This window comes from Cydia strobilella, chromosome Z (assembly GCF_947568885.1).
Source record: "Cydia strobilella chromosome Z, ilCydStro3.1, whole genome shotgun sequence".
In the NCBI taxonomy this organism is placed as follows: Eukaryota; Metazoa; Arthropoda; class Insecta; order Lepidoptera; family Tortricidae; genus Cydia; species Cydia strobilella.
Genome location: NC_086068.1, coordinates 43,942,288 through 43,960,328, shown reverse-complemented (window position 1 = coordinate 43,960,328; position 18,041 = coordinate 43,942,288). Strand labels below are relative to the sequence as shown.

General features: G+C 37.7%; 2 protein-coding genes across 2 annotated transcripts; one reads left to right on the top strand and one right to left on the bottom strand.

Annotated features, from left to right (window-relative positions):
* Window positions 1-320: 320 nt before the first annotated feature.
* LOC134753850 (lethal(2)neighbour of tid protein 2) lies at window positions 321-4,648 on the bottom strand. The gene has a single exon (XM_063689793.1). It carries the CDS (start codon window positions 4,486-4,488, stop codon window positions 3,007-3,009), a length of 1,482 nt encoding a protein of 493 aa, XP_063545863.1. The 5' UTR covers window positions 4,489-4,648; the 3' UTR covers window positions 321-3,006.
* Window positions 4,649-8,516: 3,868 nt separating this feature from the next.
* On the top strand, window positions 8,517-13,132 carry LOC134754084 (cyclin-C). Its single transcript, XM_063690159.1, has 3 exons — window positions 8,517-9,158; window positions 9,255-9,347; window positions 9,474-13,132. The coding sequence occupies exons 1-3, from the start codon at window positions 8,568-8,570 to the stop codon at window positions 9,594-9,596; spliced, it is 807 nt and encodes a 268-aa protein (XP_063546229.1). The 5' UTR covers window positions 8,517-8,567; the 3' UTR covers window positions 9,597-13,132.
* Window positions 13,133-18,041: the final 4,909 nt, after the last annotated feature.

The following is an 18,041-nucleotide window of genomic DNA, read 5'->3' as shown; positions in this document are numbered from 1 at the left end:
GCAGTAAAATAAAGTAAAACGTACAAAGGCTCCAACCACGCTGTTTGCACTGATTTTGCACTTGGTAGCGACAATGTACAGTCAGCTGCAGAGATAGTTGACACTCCCCCTGCAAACAAATTTATATGCAGGGGGGGGGGGGGGGTCATTTATCTCAGCAGCTGACTGTACTTACGACTAAGCGTGGAGGCGGACTCTCAAGGGGTTATTAACTGAATCCTTTTCAGAACACTTTCTTGTGAGGACAGAGAAAGAATAATCTTCGTAAAAAGCTCATAATATATTCTATAGCATGTAAACATCATGTGATAATATACCAATAAAAAATATTCCCAGGGCAGACATATTCTTTTACAAAAAGTAAAATGTAACTTTTAATTAATGCTATATTACACACTGTATTGTATCAATTTTTTAATGTACAATCGTTGTCAAAGATTATGTTTACATATTTTACCTTTATTATTACAAATATTATTTTTACATATTTCACCTTAGTTGTTACAATGATTATGTTTACATATTTCACCTTAGTAATTACAAAGGAGCTAGTAGTAGTTATTACCAACATATTTTTGAGGGTGACTGTATAAAACCCCTGCAAAGTTTCTTTCACTGAGAAGTACGTATGGGAGTTACACAACAAAGAACCTACTTAGTTACAAAAACTTTTAACATAAAACAGCAATTAAAATATAATCTTCTTGCCTTGCCTATGCAGTAAGGTTTACGAGGATGAATCAAAAAGTTATTTTTATTTTATATTTTAAACTGTCATTATGACGCGTAGCGTGCAATCAATGGATGTTTTAGGGTTTAAAAAAGTATCCGCCAGATGGGTTCCACGAATGTTAACCGAGGCTAACAAAGATTTGCGTTTGGAGATTTCAAAGCGAAATCTAAAAATTATCGAGCGTGTTCCGGATACTTTTTAACGGCGTTTTGTCACCATGGATGAAACATGGGTTTACCATTTTGATCCCGAAACGAAAAAGCAAAGCATCTCCTGGAAACGCCCGTCTTCTCCACCAATGAAGAAATTTCGAGTATTTCCGACGGCAGGGAAAGTCATGGTCTCAGTTTTCTGAGATACGGATGGTATCCTTTTGATTGACTATCTGCCAAAAGGAAAAACCATAACAGGTGCGTATTACACGGAAGTCATCCCAAAAGTGCGGCAGGCAATTAAAGAAAAACGTCGAGGAAAATTGCGTGCTGGCGTGTTGTTCCACCATGATAACGCTCCTGCTCATCGGTCACAGATGGCTGTCACTGCAATCCGCCAAGCTGGTTTTGAGATCTTCGACCACCCACCCTACTCACCAGACTTAGCTCCGAGTGATTTTCACTTATTTCCCAAATTAAAAGAGCACATCCGTGGAACTAAATTTGATGACGATAACGCGGTGATGAGTGCTGTGGAGGAGTTTTTCGAGACTCAAGAAAAAACATTTTTTTTCGGAAGGAATAAAAAAACTTGAAAAATGGTACTTAAAATGTATTGAAAAAGAAGATTATGTAGAAAAATAAAAATAAAAACAATGATTTTCTTTTGTTTTTGACCCTATATCTAAGAACTTTTTGATTTACCCTCGTATATTTTAATAAGTTCCTACAAAGATGTGCTTAAGCGTCACATGAAAAATTGTGGCGTAGAGCCCTCGCGATGGGAGCAGCAGGCAGCCGTGCGTACGGAATGGCGGGCTGCAATAAATGCCAAGATAACCGATTTTGAGTCTCAGCGGCGCTAAGAGCTTGATGCCAAGCGCGATAGAATAAAAGCCAGACCACCCGCGGCAATACCCTATAACATTGTTGATGGTGTGCTCGCATGCCCGCAATGTTCGCGAAATTTTAGTAACAAGATAGGCTACATCAGCCACTGGCGAGCACACCAGCGACAGCAACGGAGTTGACAGCAGTCGCCGTGGCCGAAGTCGGCCGTGGAGTTATTATTATTATGTAAAAAGTAGTGAGCTGCTGTTTTTATTTTTAAATTTTCATTATCGTTTTCAAGAAAAATAACTTGATATTGTCTTCGGTTACCGCAATAGTTACTCATGAAATTAATATTATTTACATAGTAAATCTGTCTATAACCGGTTTTATAAAATGAAGAAGACTGCCTGTTGCAACCTTTATTAACATAGTAAATCTGTCTTGGACCTGTTTTATAAAATGAATAAGACTGCCTGTTGCAACTTTTATTTACATAGTAAATCTGTCTTGAACCTGTTATAAAATAAATAAGACTGCCTGTTGCAACCTTTATTTACATAGTAAATATGTCTTTAACCTGTTTTATAAAATAAATAAGACTGCCTGTTGCAACCTTTATTTACATAGTAAATCTGTCTTGAACCTGTTTTATAAAATGAATAAGACTGCCTGTTGCATCCATTTTTTAATAGTAAATCTGTCTTTAACCCGTTTTATAAAATTAATAAGACTGCCTGTTGCAACTTTTATTTACATAGTAAATCTGTCTTGAATCTGTTTTATAAAATGAATAAGACTGCCTGTTGCAACCTTTATTTACATAGTAAATCTGTCTGGCACCTGTTTTATAAAATAAATAAGACTGCCTGTTGCAACCTTTATTTACATAGTAAATCTGTCTTGAACCTGTTTTATAAAATTAATAAGACTGCCTGTTGCAACTTTTATTTATATAGTAAATCTGTCTTGAACCTGTTTTATAAAATAAATAAGACTGCCTGTTGCAACCTTTATTTACACAGTAAATTTGTCTTGAATCTGTTTTATAAAATGAAAAAGACTGCCTGTTGCAACCTTTATTTACATAGTAAATCTGTCTTGAACCTGTTTCATGAAATATAAGACTGCCTGTTGCAACCTTTATTTACATAGTAAATCTGTCTTGAACCTGTTTTATAAATTGAATAAAACTGCCTGTTGCAACCTTTATTTAAGTAGTCAATCTGTCTTGAACCTGTTTTATTTGTGGTGCAATAAAGAATATTTTACTTACTTAAGATTTTATTTTTATTGGACTTTGGCAGCAAGTTGAAGTTCATTTGAGATTTTTTTATACACCCCAAATAATATACTCAAGTGGCAAAAATGAAGCAACATACTAGATAATACAGTACTTGGGTAAGTATTCCATGAAAACTCTATAAGAGCTAAAATTAAAAACTTAAAAATGATTGAAAAATTAGTAGACCACAACAGATATGGCAAGCTGTGGAAGTACCATGAGTAAAACTGATAATGAAGGCTCCGTGCACACAGAATGCCTATGAAGTTCACTAAAAACATGGGAAGTATGAACATTTGAGACAAGATATCAAAGTTAATGTGGTATTTAGTGGGTTCTTTCACTTCAATAGGCTTTTTGTGAGTCTTTCGACTTTTTTGAGAAGACTTCTGCAACATATTCTCAAATGAGTTCAAAAATTCTTCTTGTTCTTTTGTTAATTTTTCAACTTCGATTCCGGCTTTAAATTTTTGTTCGTTTTTAATTTTACTTTTTCTCTGGTTCATTTTGTTTTCTAAATCAATTTGAGGTTGCACTTGTTTTTGTACATACTTTAAGCGACAGTATGTTTGAAAATATTTTGTACACAAAGGCAAGAAAATCAGAAGAAGTATAACATGTATTGCCAATAAAGTCAAATGAAAGCACTTGCTTTCAAATAGATCAACATCCAAAAACCTGTAGTTGACTGTCCAAGTGTGGTTGAAAACTCTACCAATGTCAAAGCTACCTTTTAAATATGCTATCGGATTGCTGAACAAAAATGGTGCACCAAGTATTAACTGGATAAATCCACAAACAGCTAGTTGTTGCATAGTTTTAAACCAGCCTAAATTTATCAAGTAGAAGAAGAACAATCCAGGAGCATAAAGTAGTATATTCATCTTAACTGAAACTCCTAAACTATAGAAAACACTACCCAAGAACCATTTGTCTTCTAAAAACAAATTTAATGATGCATAAAGGAATAATACAGCAACTGGATCATTGAACAGCCGCAGTACATAAATAGAATGGATCCTATAAGATGTTAAAATGGTAAATGCCATTACATATGGTGGGACCTTTTTAGTTTTAATATAAATTCTAAGAACAAGCACAAGTTGCAACAAATAGATAACTATAAACAAATACTGGGCCAGAATAATGTTTGTACCCTGACTTGTAAGGAAATAAAACAATGAATATATGTACACAAATCCTGCTGGATATACCAAGGGGCCGGTGTCACCACGGAGTTGGCTGTAGTCAAAAGTTCCATTCAAGAAACCTTCACATTCTTGCATGTACGCTTTCCAGTCAATCTCGGTGTACGGCACGCGCTCAACCACTAAAACGTTCACGACCAATTCAGTAGCGATGATCAGGGTGGCCACGAACCAAAGCTGCGTCGGATTCAGTATTAGCCCCTTCATGTAGTTCCATGTGAACATCTTTTTCCAGTCGAACTCCAAAAACATTTCTTGTAGATGGTGACGTTTACTCATAGTATACAATTTGGTAACAGGTTTTTGGTGTATATCAAAATTATATTAATCAAAACTTTTCCTACTAAAGAGCTCCCTAATTTTTCTATTTTTAGAGTAGTAGGTCGCCGCATGAGTTATTTATGCTCAAGCATTTTTATTCTCTCCCCTCGTCCTGTCACCGGTCAAACGTAAACGTCAACACTAACACTGTTCTGTCAAACAAGATCGTGTTGGGTTTGAGCATAGACATAGTATATACAAGTAGTTATAGACGCGCCACCGAGCGACCGGGGGTAAGAGAAAGAATATTCATATAAAATTTGGGCAGCATAGGATTTTTTCTCTTTCACTCTTATAAATTTTGGTATTTCGCCATCGCCTCCTACCTATGATGCCACCCGGTCGGTGATAAGGACAAAGCATATTTTCTCTTTCCTCTTATAGGAATCACAATAAGACTATCTTTCTCTATCAAAGAGTGTCAGGCCCTAATACTACATAATACGATGTCTATGTACTAGATTCATGGTTATTTAACACTAATGTTTATTGTTTTTTTATTGTGTATCGAATACCAATTTGTGATGCTAGTATTCGCGATTGGAGATTGACACCAATTTATTTTCTGAACTAATCGGTCGATTTGATCATCCCGTCTGGACAGCTTAAAGCGTAACAGACCACCGCACCGCACCGGGACCTTACTTAAGCGAACGAGCTCTTACTTATGAGTGCCTCACACAATGACCTTGGTGCGGTGCGACGGTGTGTTATGCCCATTACCTTTTATACTTACTCCGTTGGCTCAGCGACTCAAAATGAAACTTGGCTTCCGAGTTCCGACACAAGACCATGTCGCACCAGCGATACCTGGGGCGTCCGACAGGACGTCTTCCTGCTGGGCGGCCCAGGATCCCATTTAATAAACATTACAATCCAACAATTTTGTATAAGTGACATATTTGTTAAATGAGGGCTAACGCGTATGAATTCGCCGCTAGGGGCGCTAGTGTAGATGGTGGTCTTTTCCATAGTTCGAAATGTCAAATGTCACTTGTCACTTCAATGACTGACAGCTGTTCTATAGTCTTTTGGACCACCATCAACAGAGGCGCCAACTGGTGAGCAAAAAACGATAGCCCTCATTTTACAAGTGCTGTTTAATAAACCCCACAAATAAGTTAAAAAAAATACAAATAAATAACTTACAATTATTACAATTATAAACGCTGTTTAATAAACGTTTATATATGTTAAGAATGCCTGTAGCTTTTGATGACAATATTGTGTTTACAAAATTGTAATGGTAATGTACAATTTACATAAAATGTAAGTATTTGCCACAAGTATTTAATAAACGAGGGTAGACTTGTTGCTAGAATTGATGATGAAAACGAACAATGGCAAGTAAGAGTCAATTGATATTCTCTTATAAGCTAATCATAAATGAAAGTAGGCATAATCCAAATATAAACTATTTATAAATAATGACCCTTACAATTGATTAAGCCGTTTAGTAAAAAGACCAAAACGGCCTGTCGTATTTTTTTTGGCGAAACTCTAAATTAAGGCGAAAGGAAAAAATCAAACGTACTACTTACCACCGCAATGATAATACGAGTACCTATGCTATAATGCAATAGCTCGTATTATTTTACAAATGTTTTCTTGTTCAGATACGAATAGCTTTGCATTTCGTGGAGGTGGTAAATGAAACTAATATATACTTACTTACTATTACTGTCTAGAATGTATTTCTTCTAAATGGGTAAACAAAAAAAAAATTAAAAAATATATATGAATCTTCATTTATTGTTCAACAATTATAACATTTGACTTTTTTCCTGAAATTTATAGTTTCACCGGTTTCACCGTAATAAAAATAATACAACGGGCCATTTTGCGGCTAACTTTGGTTATTTATAATTATTTTTAAACTAACAATAATGTTTTAACAGCTGACGGTCTTTCCACCGCGATACAACCGGCCGACGATTTGTTTTATTAACAATATCATCTAAATTCTAATCTGACAAAGTATATGAAATGGGATGCGATGACTGAAAAGATATATTTTTACATGTTCATGTGACCAGCTGACGGTCCACCGAGATATAACCGGCTGACCATTTTTTTATTTACATTAGCATCTGAACTATCATCTAACAAAGTATCAAGCGGGAGGCGATGACAATATTTTTTTGCGTGTTTCGCTGGCTGCCATTCCTCAACCCACCAACGGAGCGGCAGCTGACGTCCACGGGGGTTCATCATACATAGCCGTTAACCACTATATCGGAGTTATTGTGGCCAAAAAATAAATAACTGCAGAGCGCTGATTTGGTTGTGGCGCGCTTGTAATATAATGATGATATTCCCACGTTATGTTTGAGAAAACTTCGAAAAATAATACTAGTTTAACACTAATAGGTAGGTAAACACTTCCCAAAATTTTATGTGTAGGTAGACTAGGTAGTAGGTACTTAATTTTATAAGTTAACTATTAATGGAATTATTTATATTTATTTATTACGGATAAAAAAATGACTATAAAATAAACACACTGTACGCCTCAATTTAGTACATGCCAAGCTCTAGCTATAAATCTTAATGTGTCTAATTGACTTAGGTATTTATTTGTACTCCCCGCGGGTTGCTCACCTTGTCGTGGTGGAGGCGCTTAGTAATCCCCCCGCGGGTTGCTCACCTTGTCGTGGTGGAGGGGCTTAGTAACCGTGGCTTGGTCACCCACGGTGAAGCGAAGAGGCAACCAGGGCCGGCCTCTGGGTCGCGGGCTGGCCCGAGGAGGACGCTCCAAATGGGCTGGTTTAGCCCGCTTGTGATGCGCCGAAGGTGGACCGTCGAGGAAAAGGAGTGTCGGTATTGCGGTAAGCCGTTCTCCCTATCCTCGGCGGCCGAGGTGGGATCGTAGGGGAAGAGGAGTGATGGTATTTCGATGCGCCACTCTCCCTATCCCCTGCGAACTTAGCAGGGCCGTTCCGCTGTAGCGGCGTTGGTGGGGCTGCAGAGGAAGAGGAGTGTCGGTGTTACGATGTGCCGTTCTCCCTGTCCTCTGCAGCCGAGTTGTGGTTTTGCGGCAGAAACATAGACCTTATCTGTCCCCGGGCGCCGGGGAAATTCCTGGCGCCCGTGGCTTCCTTGTGGCGGGCTCGGGGGGGTCCGCTACGATACAGAATGGAAGCCGAGGAGGAAGGCGCGTCTTACCATCTGGCGCACCTAGCGTGAAGGGCCTTCGGGCATTCGCGAAGTAGCCGCGCTCGCGGGCGGCTGCCGCCGGTGGGGTCGCAGATGACAAGCGCAAGCGTTCCTGTAACCCCACCAATAGGGCGGCGAGGCGGCATAAGGGGGTTTTTTTAGTGGGTACACCGTGGGCCTCATTAGCCTAGACGGGAGTCCCACATAACCACTCGGGTACCCCCCGCACCAAGGTGGTATGCGTAATGCATTTTTCCCTCCTAACAAAAAAAAAGGTATTTATTTGTAAGAAACAGATAAAACACAAATTAACTGATTGAGGCTTGTAAAGTATAATGCATAAGGAAATATATTTTTATTATAATTTACGACCTCCACTAAACGCATGATCTACTCATAATCAAACGACAAAATACCTACAAAATACGAATAGGTATAGCGCCAACCGCGCGCCTCTGGGCTGTAGCTTATTCTTTGAACCTCGTGGTGGTGCACCGACACGAAATTCACGTACGAGCGCAGTGAGCGGGGTGCGGGTACAGAGACGCTGAGACGCTCAAGGACAAATCAGCGACTATCGTCTTAAGTCCTTCGGTCTCCCTGCTCGCCCGGGGCGTTCGGCACAACGGTAAACACGCGTATGCAGTGCAATACGCATTGCATTAGCTGAACTAGCTGGCTTGACAATACTTGTCAAAAAGTCAAAAGGCAGTGGTGCCACACCTGCCATATTTTTCCAGTAACAAACAGTCGCAACTGTTTTGCGGTTTAATAACTATATCAAGAATTAAGTGGGTTCATTTCAGTCAATAGGAATAAAATCAAGGAAAAAAGTAATATAAGCAATTAAATAAAGTTTGAATTTTTTCGTTCGTCTTAAAATGGCAGGCAATTTTTGGCAAAGTTCGCACCATCAACAGTGGATACTTGATAAACAAGATTTGATAAGAGATAGGCAACATGATCTTGCTATATTGACGGAAGAAGAGTATCAGAAGATATTTAATTTTTTCGCTAGTATAATACAAATCCTCGGAGAGCAATTGAAGCTTCGTCAACAGGTGATCGCCACGGCGACAGTGTATTTCAAGAGGTTTTACGCCAAGAATTCTCTTAAATGTATTGATCCTTTGCTATTAGCCCCAACATGTGTATTCTTAGCGTCAAAAGTAGAAGAGTTTGGTGTTATATCTAACTCTCGTCTTATCACCACTTGCCAGACTGTAATCAAAAACAAGTTCAACTATGCATACGGCCAGCAGGAATTCCCGTACAGGACAAATCACATTTTGGAATGTGAATTCTATTTATTGGAGAATCTAGATTGCTGCCTTATAGTCTATCAACCATACAGGCCATTGCTGCTTTTTGTCCAAGATATAGGACAAGATGATCAACTGCTCACTTATGCGTGGCGCGTAGTTAACGATTCACTCAGAACCGACGTGAGCTTGCTTTACCCACCATACCAGGTAACACATGTATTCCATGTAATATATATGTATATCTTCACATTTAACTGGTACATACAGTCAGTTAATAACAACTAACAACAACTATTGTTTCAGATTGCAATTGCAGCTCTCCATATTGCCTGTGTCATGTTGGGGAAAGAGAACCTCAAACCTTGGTTTGCAGAGTTGAATGTTGACTTGGACAAGGTAAATTGTGAACTATTTGCTTGCAAACAAATAAGTACATCTACATATTTTATACATATACATATTTTTATAGGGTTACATCAACCGGTTACTGTTATTATTACTAATATTTTAATGTTGTTGTAGATTCAGGAAATCGTCAGGTCCATTATCAATTTGTATGAAATGTGGAAAAGCTATGATGAAAAAAAGGAGATCCAGAGTTTACTTGGAAAAATGCCTAAACCAAAGCCGGCTCCACAAAGATAATATTTACAATAGATACAACCACTTTAACCACTTTTAACTTTAGATCCACTGATGATGATGAAACAAACCAGTGAATTAGTGAAAAGTTGCTTCGAGTGGAATGAAATGAATAGTACAGTGATACACAGTATTTGATCAGTGATGGCATAGTTATTTGATTTGTGGGAAAATTTTGTGTTATTCTCAGCTGGTTGGATTTTTTCCCAATTGATCCCAGTGGTGATGGATGAGCATAAAATTACTAGTTGGTAACATGCAGGAATAACCCAAAACTTTGATATAAATAACTTTCACACTAAATAATGTTATTTCAGATGTAAGGTACTTACAACTAATCAAATTTCAAATTTAGACAGGGAGCCAATGGCCTGCCACTCCAAGGGATAAACTTTTCTGGGATTCTCCTAATTTCAGAGATAATTCAAAACATTAAAAAACGTTATTTTATTGTAACTTAGGGCAAAACACTTTTTTGATGGCAATATTGCCACAAATATCCTCATTGACAGATATTGAAGAAAAAAGTTACACGTAACACTGCAAAAACTACGAAAAAAAACAGTCATTCATTTTAATTGATAGTTTTACCAATAAAATTTACATTTTATTTACATTACATTCAAAAAATCGAATAAAGAAATATAATTTTTTCAGCGAAATAGACCTAAACTCCCTTCCTTTGGCCTAAAGATGCGAGTTTTGTCCTGGTGGTCATCTATACCAAAGATAGATATAACTCCGTAATAGATGGATACAGTCTAAGGAAAAAACGTGCCTCGAAAATCAAGAAAATTTGATTCTCGATCAGATGGCGCCACTAGTTTTGGCCTACACTCGTATAGAGGGCGTTGATTATTTCGTTTGTTATTTAACAATTTTAACACATATCAGTGAAAGAACATGGGTCAAAATCATAAAAATAATTAATGCAAATAAAAAAAATCATTTATCCATATTTAAATACATTTTATCGTATTTTTATAAATCTTCATTTTTAGTTTTAAAGTGTGTCGACAGATGGCAGTGAATTTACTGGGGTTACAAAATTTACTATGACAGTACTGCTCTAGTATAAGTTACTCTATGTCTATACTAACCACCTATTTACATACATCCCCTTCAAACTGAATGTGAAAGAAAAGCTATGTTTTCCCTTGTTTTAGTCATTAGGCATAGACTATTGCAAAACTTTTTAATACGCCTTTGTTACAAACACAAATAAACAAAAATTTGTGACACAGGGTTAAATGTTTCGGGTTCCTCGTGAGCACTGAGCACATTGTATGGCTATATGTTTGCATAAAGTTTGTCTTTTAGAAAATCCTATCAAAAACTACAAATCAACATGTCATTGTGTATATTGCACCTTAAAGCAAATAGGTTGTTGCAAACATGCAATCTGGGAGCCTGTTTTGTTTCTTTGGAAGGCAGAAATTTAAATTTATTTTGGCATTTATCTTTTAATATTTCTTTATATTTTTTGTTAAATATGAAATCCATTGTACAGTCGCCGTGAGATATATCGGAGCGGCCGAGGTGCCCAAAAATATCTGAACAACGCACTCTAACACCTTGACAATAGAGGCGTGTTTAGATATTTGTGAGCGCCTTGGCCACTCTAATATATCTGATGGGCACTGTACAACCAAATTGCATGAGTTACTGACTGAAAAAAAAAACATAAGTATACTGCTATAATAAATTATATAATACTTGAAATAAATATCTAACTTGATATACTTAATCAATTGGCTTTTAGCAAAAATAATTTATCAGTTTTAATATTTGTGTAAATCTAGAATCGCACTTAATCAATTGCAATCAATCAATTGCACTTAGATTATGTAATGAGTTAGTAATGATTGATCATAATATTTTTACATTTAATTTAGGTAAGTATTTTTTTGTTGTGACATAACCTGCCACATTTTACTATGGTTTAATTGACCTCAAAAAAATTTAGCAGCTAAATATTGCTAACTGTGAATTAGAGTTAAAAATAATATACATATGTATAATAGAATAGTATTAGTAGTTTAAATTTAGTAATTATTAAGATATTCAATCAAGTTGTATTGTTTAATATAATCAATTGATAAGTGGAGTGTCAAATTATGCAGTAACATAATTAATAATTATCTGTAATACAAGATTATTTATAATCAACCTGAATTGTCCCTGTAGCTGTTAGATTTGTACAGTGCCCTTTTTCAAACTTATGTAATACTTCCTATTGTAACTGCGTACGAGTACGAGTACTGTACTGACAATAGGCCAGGAAATAAATGACCAAAAAAAGGTATAAAGGGAAATGCTTGTAACACAATTTTTGACTTCGTAGCTTTGTTTGGACTAGTTAGGAGGTGAACATATCAAAAGTCCCCGGCCATAGCCCTGGTGCTGGGGAGGAGAGGGGGGTTTGAAGGTTCCATTTTTCGGTTTTTCGATTATATTTCGGAAACTATGCGTCTGAGCGACTTGGCCACTTATACAAAATGAAAAGAAATTTAATTTGTTACAAGTTTTATTCAGTCAAGTTTTTCGATATCTTGTATAGTTTTTGAGATATCCGCTGTTGAAGGTTTATTTAGGGCTCTCATTTTTATTTTTATTATCTACATCAGTGAAGCTGCTAGGCCGGGTTTGGGATAATTTTCGTATAAATCGGGGGTGCTGAATTCATTTATGATATCAACATTGACACCATTCCTAAGTAAAAACAAAATTTAAAAAAATGTTTTTTTATAAAACTCTTTACGCTTAAACCGCCGAACCGATTTTGTTGAAATTTGGTGTAGAGATGGTTTGAGTCCCGGTACAGTACATAGGATTTTTATAACCAAAATCATCTTTTAAGGGTGTGAAAAGTGGGGTGGAAATTTGTATGGGGAATCAATAACCGCTGAACCTATTTAAAAAATATTTGGGATGGTCTACATGTTTGATTTAGTTGATAATGATACCAAACATGACTTCAAACCTAAATTTAAACAGTATTAACCTCCGGAATTCAACTTCGGCGAAGAAGCTGAATTCCCCTCACACAAAATTTCACACCTTCAAAGTATGATTTTTGAGATAAAAACTATATTATATCCTGTCTCGGGACTCAAACCATCTCTACACCAAATTTCAACGAAATCGGTTCGGCGGTTTAAGCGTAAAGAGTTTTATAAAAAATCATTTTTTTACATTTTGTTTTTACTTTGGAAAGGTGTCAATGTTGATACCATAAATGAATTCAGCACCCCCGATTTATACGAAAACGTTACCAAACCCGGCCTAGCAGCTTTACTGGTGTAGATAATCAAGATAAAAATGAGAGCCCTAAATAAACCTTCAAGAGCGGATATCTCAAATACTATACAAGATATCGAAAAACTTGACTGAATAAAACTTGTAACAAATTAAATCTCTTTTCATTTTGTATAAGTGGCCAAGTCGCTCAGACGCATAATTTCCGAGATATAATCGAAAAACTGAAAAATGGAACCTTCAAACCCCCCTCTCCCCCCAGCACCAGGGTTACGGCCGGGTTCTTTTGATATGTTCATCTCCTAACTTCTTCTTCTCTTCTTCTTCCTGCCTCTATCCCAGTTCATCTGGGGTCGGGCCTCCTTGTGCATCGGCGCCAGGATATTCTATCCCGGGTTGTCACTGGTGCAAGCTTCTGGGCTTTCAAATCCTTTTCGACGGTTGACCACCAAGTGGCTGGTGGTCTGCCTCTTCCTCTAGGCCCTGTATTGATGTTAAGTACAGTCTTCACAGAGTAGGTATCGTCGCGGCGCATAACATGTCCATACCAGCGGAGCCTACTTTCTCGGAGTTTTTCTGTTACTGGAGCCACTTTGAATGAACCCCGGATATGTTCATTCCTTACCCTATCTATGCGCGTAACTCCTCCAGCCCATCTCAGCATCTTCATTTCTGCCGTGTGCAGTTGCTGTTCGTGCTTGCTAAGGGCTGTCCAGCATTCCGCGCCGTATAACATGGCAGGTCTCACGGCCGTTTTATATACTTTGCCCTTGGTTTTAATTGGCATTTTAGGGTCACATAGAACTCCAGAGAGGGAGCGCCATTTCAGCCATGCTGTGTTTACGCGGTGATTTACATCCTCTTCTATGCGAGTATCAGATGTTAGCATGGATCCTAAGTACTTAAAGCGGGTAACGGTTGGAAGCGTTGCATTGTCGATCTGTATCTTGCAGTTTAATTCTTCTGTGCCACCCAGATCGCATTCCATATATTCTGTTTTTGTGCGACTAATTCGGAGTCCATGCCTTTCGAGTTCTGTGTACCACTTGTTAAAAGTTTGTTGTAGCTCCGATGCCGACTTTGCGATCAATACGATGTCGTCTGCATACAACATGCACCAAGGGATTTCTGATTGGAGATGTCTCGTTTTGTAATCCATGATCAGGTTGAACAGTAGGGGGCTCAATGCCGAACCCTGATGGACACCTACTTTCACCTGGAATGGATCTGTGACGCCAGCGGGACTTCTAATTTGCGTCGTAACTCCTTCGTACATATCCCGGACTAAGGATATGTAGTTCTCGGGTACATTCTGGGCTCGCATTGCTTGCCAAACTAACCTTCTTGGGACCCTGTCGAATGCCTTTTCTAGGTCTATAAACGCGAAGTACAGGTTTTCCTTGTTCATTCGACATTTCTCCATTAAGACGCGGATGGTTTGGATGGCTTCTGTTGTTGACCTACCCGCTGTGAAACCGAACTGGTTTTGCGTCGTGCTAGTTAACGTCGTCAGACGGGCACTTACTACTCGTTCCCACAGTTTCAGCGTATGCGACGTTAATTTGATCCCTCTGTAGTTGTTACACTCTGCCACATCACCCTTATTCTTATATATGGGGCAGAGGAAGCTTGATCGCCACGAGGTTGGTATTGTACCCTCAGACAGAATTTTATTGAAAAGTGCCGTAAGCCAGGGTAGGGCAGTCTTTTGTAGCAATTTCCAGATGTCCGCTGGCACTTCATCAGGACCAAGGGCTTTGTGCAATTCCATCTTAAGTAATGCCTTTGCTATTTCTTGTGGCTGAATGCGATCGAGTGGGCCCTCTGTAGGTGATAATATTGGCAACTCTTCGCTAGGGAACTCTTCATTTAACAAATGATCATAGTATGTTCGCCATCTCCCATTTATGTCTTCATTAGAAGTTAAGAGTTTACCTAAGCTGTCCTTGATGTACTTATTGCACTTTATGTCAAGCGAAGATTTGTGCCGCTGCCGAGCGATTTTAAAAATGGCGCTTTCCGTGGGTGCGTTTTCCAGTCTCTCGTAGAAGTTCTGTCGCGAGTAGGCCCGTGCCTGTGCCACTGCTGATTTTGCAATCGATTTCATGGCTTTGTACTTTTCGCGGTCCTCCTCGAGATCAGATTTCTGCCATGTCTTAAATGCGTCGCGTTTTGCTTTGATTATATGCTGGACATCATTGCTCCACCAGGTAGTGTCTTTGTTAGTTGCCAGTCCTCCTCGGGCGACCCCTAATATGAGGCGTGAGTTACTTTGGCAGAAACATTCAAAGTCTGACCACATCCTGTCAGCAGGTTTGTGGGCATATGCATCGGTCTGCAGGTATGTACCAATCTTGTTGAGCAACTGGGTCCCTTTACTGCTGTGAAGTTCTTTCCATTTTATGCGCTCGGTTCGATCCATGTGTACTCGGATAGGTTTTGGTAATTCCATTGTGGCTAGTAATAATCTAGCCGATAAATCATCTCCTAACTAGTCCAAACAAAGCTACGAAGTTAAAAATTGTGTTCCTAGCATTTCTCTCTATACCTTCTTATTGCTTGGCCTACAACTCAGCCCTGATATTAGCGGTATCTTTATATTTAAAATCGACATATTCTTACCTCGAGCTGTACCTGTTTTTTTTTAAAGATCAGAATCTTTCTAACCTCAAAGGTAAAGGTAAGTGGGCAGACGGTTGCGGGAGAGTGGTCGTGACCCTCGCTCACGGTCGTTCCTTTTGCAAAGGTTGTCCATCGCTGTTCAATGTGGCAATGCGGCGAGCGTGATGGGCTCCTTTGCGTCTGGAGGGGCGCGGGGCGAATTTTGTGAATAGTTTATGCGTTTGTTAGTTTCTAGTTTAGGTTAAGATGTTTGTAATGTTTTATTTTATATGACATGTTTGTATGTATTGTAGAATTTGACATATAAATAAACTAAAATTACAAAGGTAAATATAATTAATAAATATTTTTTCTTCTAAATGCTAGGGTTCCTATGATACCTAATATTGCGGTAAAAATAATTCAGTGCATAGTTAGTTAGTTAGTTACTCAGATTAAATTTTGGAGGAAAGAAGTTATCACTACTTGTTCAGTTATAATATTTCTAATCTGAAAACAAAAACGGGGTATATATGTTACGGGCAACTTGGTAAGTCCGGTCACTATGAATAATGACCGGTATGTATGCATAATGCCCGCATCAAGTGGGCAATGTAATTAAAACTGCGAGACTAATCACTTTGACCGGTCAGTATGAATAATGACCTACCTTGGGCAATGTAATAAAACTTAGAACTACAACCCAGCACAGAAAGGAACTGCTTACAGAAGATTGGTTTAAGTTAGGTGAGAATTTCAACCCCCCATATAGAAGAATTGTGTATCGAAAAGTAGGTTAGGTTAGAAGTGCAACCCCCCACAGAAATAAACTTTGTGTACTGCCGACTTTATGACGTCACAGCAACTACCCCCACCACTTTCGCGATTGTCATCTCATATATTCGTGTTCAGGACATCAAACCGAATGCACTGATACATATTTTATTTTATTTATTTGGAAAGCAAACAAAAATAAGTGAGCAGGAGATGAGTTTACAAATACACATTAAGGACATTCACTTATTTCCTTAACAGCTCTCACTAAGACATGTAATGGAAATATACTACACTTAAACTACTCTACTCTCTACTCACCCATATCTGAGATGACATGACCGAAAAGTAACCGAAAACCTGCTCCGCCGCCCTGCTATTTTGGAAAAGGCAATTGTATCTCACTAGTGTTCGTTGTCCACAAACTATACTCAACATTTAGTTTTATAAAACTGAAATCCTGTATGTTAGTTTGTAAGGAAAAATGTATCTGACAAAGTACAGCTCTACATAGTGAAAGTGTTATGTAACAAAATAAGCAATGTACTAGTAGGGATATATTTACTAGCCTACCCTTTTCCATCGATTAACTCTAAAGTAACCGTCCTTGTTAGACACATTTATACACGTTTGTCACTTTTCACGAGTCAAATGGGTCCCCAAACATGGGGCAATCAACAAACGGATGCAGAATAGACATTCTTTTCTGAAGTATGTAACTCCAAAAACGGATGTATTGTATTCCTATCTGGCTATGACGCCGCCCTATGGGGACGGAACATAGTTTCAATCCCATTTTCATAATGTAATTATATTTTGTCGCTTGAATATTGAATCGATGTTAGCGAGAGTAGCGAAAATAAATATATTTTTTATTATCCAAAGAATCGAAACTGACTATGACTGTGGATGTCTCTTTTGATATTAATAGGTACTTAGTTATATTTTGACTAGTGGTATTTTAACATCAACTTAAATGAATTAACTTCATTATATTTCTAGGACGGACTTGTTTATTTAAATAAATGAATTTTCCAACTATCCACTTTTTCCTTTTTATGTTGTTTTTAACGATTATTATGTTTTTAATCAACTTCAAAATTTCGAAGGACTTGCATTCCAAGAAAGAGGTTCTGTATTCGGTTGTGTTGTGGCTATTCTTTTTAATAGGCTATTTGACTAATTTTTGAAAATGGTTTTAATTGATTGTTTATGACTTAATAATTACACTACATTGATATTTCCGTGAAATTTCCTGTATTAAATATAAAAAATCAATGTTAAAGTTTATTTATTTTGAACGCGCCTTAAACGCTGTTTTTGCAAAGGGGCTAATCACGTGACACGTGTGACGTCACACGCGAGTAAACTCAGTCAATGACCTTAGTAAATCTTATGGTTTATGTCCATTGAATTGATTATTTCACTGTAAAATGGTATATAAATGGTGTATAGTGCCGCAATGTTCAAGTACGACTATAAAAAATCCAGATAAATTGTTTGTTTCCGTTCCAACGAATCCCAAAAAAAGAAAAATGTGGTTAAAACTAGCGCGAAGAGACCCAAAGAGCATTTTAGCGCATACAAATGTTTTTATGTGTGAAGACCACTTCGATGTAAGTAATATTTAACTGTAAATAAATATGGTAGTTAAAGCAGCGGACTTTGTTGTATTTAAAGAAACAAGATCTAGGTATTTAATGTATTACTATATAACCTCATAACATAGCTCTTTCAGCATTAGTAGGTAGTTAGTAGCATACTTTTTCTTTCAAACTAAAGTGCAGTATGGAGATACTATTCTCGTCATCGTAT